The sequence below is a fragment of the Camelina sativa genome, chromosome 11 (genome assembly GCF_000633955.1).
Source record: "Camelina sativa cultivar DH55 chromosome 11, Cs, whole genome shotgun sequence".
Taxonomy (NCBI): Eukaryota; Viridiplantae; Streptophyta; class Magnoliopsida; order Brassicales; family Brassicaceae; genus Camelina; species Camelina sativa.
The window spans coordinates 44,732,850-44,738,545 of record NC_025695.1 but is presented as its reverse complement, the minus strand read 5'-3'; the positions used below and the strand labels follow the sequence as shown (position 1 = coordinate 44,738,545).

The 5,696-nt window shown below is 27.3% G+C and overlaps 1 protein-coding gene across 1 annotated transcript in view; it reads left to right on the top strand.

Annotated features, from left to right (window-relative positions):
* LOC104726409 (peroxidase 67) overlaps positions 2,627-5,696 on the top strand; it is a 4,899-nt gene continuing 1,829 nt past the window's right edge. The window contains exons 1-2 of the mRNA XM_010445265.1: positions 2,627-2,969; positions 3,077-3,268. Coding sequence (XP_010443567.1) covers positions 2,748-2,969; positions 3,077-3,268 — 414 coding nt within the window. The 5' untranslated portion in view covers positions 2,627-2,747. The remainder of the gene's footprint in view (positions 2,970-3,076; positions 3,269-5,696) is intronic.

Here is a 5,696-nt window from a genome sequence, read left to right as displayed (position 1 = left end):
GTCGTATTGGTAAACTCTATTTTTTTTTACATATATAATATGGCCACTAATTTTTAAAACATGTAAACTTTTGAATATCTCTGATTTTATTTTGTAAAACAATTTCAAGAAAAAACTTATATTACATTATATGTTTTCAGAAAGTTTATATACATCAACTATAATGTTTAACAATTTATTACACATGGTCTTTTTTTTTTTGTTAAAAGGCTTTCAATTAAAATGCATAAAAAGTAATACAGAGATATGATTTGTAGATTATATAATTTTTGAAAATAAAATAATGAGAGATTATACAATGAAACATATTGTAAAAAGGGAGAAAGATAGAACTAGTGGAAACTGGAAAGTTAATCCTCTAGCTATTTTTGGATTGATCATCTAGCTATTACACATTGTCTTCACATAATTTAAAATGGTCAAGCTGTGTGTGTAAGATAGAACTAGTGGAAACTGAAAAGTTAATTCTTTAGCTATTTTTGGATTGATCATCTGGCTATTACACATGGTCTTCACATAATTTAAAATGGTCAAGCTCTCGTGTGTGTAACCACTAGTTTGAAAACATGTGCAAGTGGAACTTTTGAATCTCTCTGATTTTATTTTGTAAAACTATTTCAAGAAAAAATTATATAAATTGGGACCTTAATTATGTTTTCAGAAAGTTTAAATACATCAAATATAATTTAGGTGATTGGGAGAAAGAATGAAAAGGAGCCCTTCACAAGAAGTGATAGACAAGTAACTCCACGTAATAATAGTTTGTTTGTTAACCTCTCACTATCACTTTAAAAACAAAATCAAGCCGGTCCAAAGATAGTGAAGATTCTAAAACAATTTTCTTAATGTTGTCACAGACTGCTTTTACTAAAACTCTATCAATTCATTATGATTATTAAAAAAAATGTTTTGTCAATTGTTTCATATGTTTGCTTGTTCTTTGCTTATTATTTGCTTAAATTTAACGAAATGTAAGCAAAAAAACAAGTAAAATACAAGCAAAACATATGAAACAATTGATAAAATAACGTAAGTTTAAAACTTTAATATTGATGATTTAAAAAACTATATAATTGTTATAATTGCAAACTAAATTAAAGAATGTAGCTATATAGAATAATATTCTAAAAACTACACATCCATTCTTGATCTCGGCTCTCCAGGAAGTTTTGATAGTAGCTACTTCATGCAGCTTGTCAACCACAGGGGACTTCTCACATCGGACCAAGTCTTGTTTAACAGTGGTTCAACGTACACCATCGTCCTATCTTATAGTCGGAGTCGCCATGCTTTCTATCAGAACTTTGTTAGTGCGATCATTAAGATGGGCGATATTGGCCCCTTAACCAGATCCCATGGTGAGATCCGGAATAATTGTCGGAAACCCAACTAATTTGGGCCCAACTAGATTGGAAGAAAGAATGAAAAAAATTGTAGAGCCCCTCACTGTAAGTGATAGACAACTCCACCTAACAATAGTTTGTTTGTTAACCTCTCACTATCACTTTAAAAACAAAATCTACAACCTTTGAAAATTCAACTTCTTACTTTGATTTTCGGCAAACCAAACACCAGAGTACCCCATTTTTCCTCTCTGACTTAGTCAGAAATTGAGGTGTTTGCACTACAAGAAAACAGGCGATCAACCACTGTAGGAATAGTCAGTAAATAGTCGTTTATTTTAAATTTGTGACTATTTAGCGACTATATACTGTTGTAGGTATTATTTTGTCGCTAATACATTTGGTCGTTAATTAGTCGTTATTTAACGACTAATTAACGACCATACATTGTTGTCAGTATATTGTCATCACGTACTCGGTATTTAGTAACAAAATTTAGCGACAGTTTGACGACAAGTGTACAACTATATTAGTAGTTGTCGTGTAATAGTCGTTAAATGTGACGACTAATTTATGACGAAGTTACGACTTTGTTACATGAATAAAATTTGCAATACTTTAGTCTTAAATTAGTCGTTTTATTTTGCGACTATTTAACGACAACCTAACAACAATTTTCCGTCTAAATGACGACTATATAACGACAACTTTGTTTTAGAAAATAATATAATTAACTGGTTATTATTGTTTTGTAGTCCTGATTTTAATCCTGAAATTAATGAAATGGAGAACAAACATAATATACAAGTCCAAAATCTAATGAAAACACATTATATACATAACCATAATTTTATTGAAACTAGAAAATACACAAGTCCAAAACAGAAATCAAACCAAAACCAAAATGAGAAAGAGTTTATAACACATACAAACTGAAGAAAAGAACTTGGTTCATGAGTTTATAACACATACATTACTGTGCTTATTATATTATATATATCGCTAATCTTGATATGGCGGCTAGTGATATATGAAGTTTAATAATATATATATGTGCAAATTCAAACGTGTTATATAATGATATACTAATTAGTAGAGTTTAAATTTACATAACAATGTATGATTAGTAAAAGAAAAAGAAAAAAAGGAAAATGAGCTGAAAAAAGGGGAATGTAAATTAAACATGAATTTGGTAAAGGTGGCGTAAGGATCATGACCCAGTAATATAGTGGACACATTCGAGAAGAAACTTTTCTTCGTGAACAAATACTACCTACGTGCAAGTAAGTTATATATACCCTCTATAAAGTAAAGCCCTCATCAGGTCTCTTGAGTGCTTCATCGGCTCAGACAACTCGTAGCTATATCGAGTAAAAAAGGAAACAAAACAAACAAATATATAGAATGGAGTTCAATAACCAGATAAGTATGTTAAAGATGGTGTTATTGATGTTGATAATGATGTTGGGGTCTCAGTCCGAGGCTCAGCTGAACAGTGACTATTACAAGGAGAGCTGTCCCACGCTGTTCTATGTGGTGAGAAGGGTGGTGCGTCGGGCGGTGGCCAGAGAGCCTCGCATGGGCGCTTCTCTCCTCCGATTATTTTTCCACGACTGTTTCGTGAACGTACGTTTTTTTGCTTATATCTTTTTGAATGAAAAAGGAAGCATGCTTAGCATGTTCCCATGAATTACTCCTACAAATAAGTAAATGCTAAGAAAATGATTTGACAGGGCTGTGATGGATCTATTTTATTGGATGACACACCGTCATTTGTCGGAGAGAAAACGGCTGGACCTAGCAACAACTCTGTTAGGGGATTCGAAGTGATCGACAAAATCAAGTCAACCGTTGAGAGTCTTTGCCCTGGCATCGTCTCATGTGCTGACCTTCTTGCCATAGCCGCTCGTGACTCCGTTCTCCTAGTTAGCATATTTCCACCTTTTTACTCTCGCCGTATATATTATATAGATTGCATTCATGAAAAAAAACCGGTCCAAAAAGATAGTGAAAGTGAAGATTCAAAAACAATTTTTTAAATGTCGTCACACACTGCTTTTTACTAAAATTCTATCAGTTCATTGTAATAATTAAGAAAATAATTTGTTTTGTCAATTGTTTCATATGTGTTTGCTTGTACAGTAAAACCTTATAAATTAATAATGTTGGGATCATGACATTTTAGTAAGTTATTAATAATTAAACATTTAGTATTTTATAATATAATATATATATATATATATTTCAATTGTTTAAATTCTTAAAGTTTATTAGCTGAGACAATTTTAGCAAAAGAAAATTAAACTTTCGGATTTTATAAATTTTATTGTTTTAGAAATGAATTTTAATATTTATAAAACATTATTGACTATAAATTACAAATACAATAAACAATATCATTTATATACATGACATACATAAATTTAAATTTATGAATAATAATATCAATTGTGGTATTTTAATAGTCTATAAAACTATCAAAATGAAAATGATGCATATTTAGATATTTAAAAACTTTTAAAAATTAGCTATTTTGTGACATGCTATTTTATATCACTATAGTTGGAAATACAATATAAAAATTGTTTTATATATAGATATGAGCTCTTGGGAAAAAATCAAAATTTTAAAGCATACATTATTATATCAGCACATATATATATATATATATAATTACATGATTCTTAATTTATGATATTATTGAGACTATATTTTAAAAGATTTTTTTTTAAAAGTATTATCTTATTATCTTATCAAATTTTGTTGTTTTTTACACTGATCCGACTTGGGACGAGAAAAATTTATCAATTTATAGTGTTTATTAATTTATAAAGTATTAATTTATAGAGGTTTTACTATATTCTGCTTATATGTTTGTTTATATTTAAACATAATATCAGCAAACATGTAAGTAAATACTAACAAACATATGAAACAATTGACAAAATAATAAAATTGTAGGTTTAAAACTTTAGTATTGATAATTTAAAATACTATGTGATTGTTATAATAGTTACAAACTAAATTAAAGAATATAACTATATATTAAATAATACTCTAAAAAATGGTTTAATGATACTCCTATAAGGACTAATCTAGATGGTTTGAGGAGCCATATGCCATAATTAGATGCACGCACTATATAACTATATATATATATATATATATATATATATATATATATATATATATATTTTAAGTACATTTTGGGTTCTAACCTTTTAGTTTTGCTTATTTAAAAACTTATTTACAAATTTAATTCCTAAAATTTTCCAAATATAACATTATTTCAGATTTTGTTTCCTAAATATTTTACATTCCATTCAACTAAAAAAAATAACAACAATCAATATGGAAACAAAAACTATGATATATTTAACCACACTTTCTATTGTATTTTGAAGATATTCTATCTTTGAATATTTTGCAAAAAAAAAAAAAAAAAATTTGATTCCCATTTTGTTTTCTAAAATCTGTGAGCTTTGCTTCTTAATGTAAGAAAAAATTCGATTGACATTTATTTAAATTTTATAATTAACATATATAAACTTAATAAAATTTTAAAATATTACGAATATGTAAAATTAAAAAATTTAAAATACTATATAATGTGGTATATAGTAAATGAGTTATAAAGAAGACAATGTTGGATTAATAAAATATTATTAAATTTGTGTTAACACGGGTTAAATCCTCATTTTATTATTTGTCATCACTACTAATATTAGAATATTTGACATAGAAAATCAAGTTTATTTAACTAAAAATGTGTAAAATAATTAAATCATTAGAAAAATATGAGTTAATCACAGCGTATAAATTATTTATTATGTATTTAGATCCCTTATTTTTTTGTTATAATAATGAAAGATCAAAATAGAATCTCAAACACTAAGGGGGAGGTATTGGTTTAGGGGGAGGTATTGGTTTAGGATTTAGAAAGAATTTTAATGACTTTAAAAGTTAGGTAAAATATATTGTTATTCAATCAAGACTTTTAAAAACTCTTTAAAAATTTGGTGTTATTGGTTGTGAATTTGTAAAAAGTTATCTAAAATCTTGATAAATCTAGTGTTATTGGATTAAGAGTTTTATAAAGTCATTAAAAGTTTTATGTTATTCAAGTAAAACAAAAGAATCTTGGATTGTTAATGAATTCAAATTTTATGTTATTGGTTTAGGATTTTATATCATTTCCTTCATAACAAAAGTCATGAAAACTCTTTCATCAAATAGAAAGATTTTACAAGATTAGAAAAAACAAATCATCAAGATTTTAAAAAACTTCCTAAACAATCTCTTAGAATCCTTCATTTTTAACTTTCAATTTTCTATGATTCTAACAATCAGCAA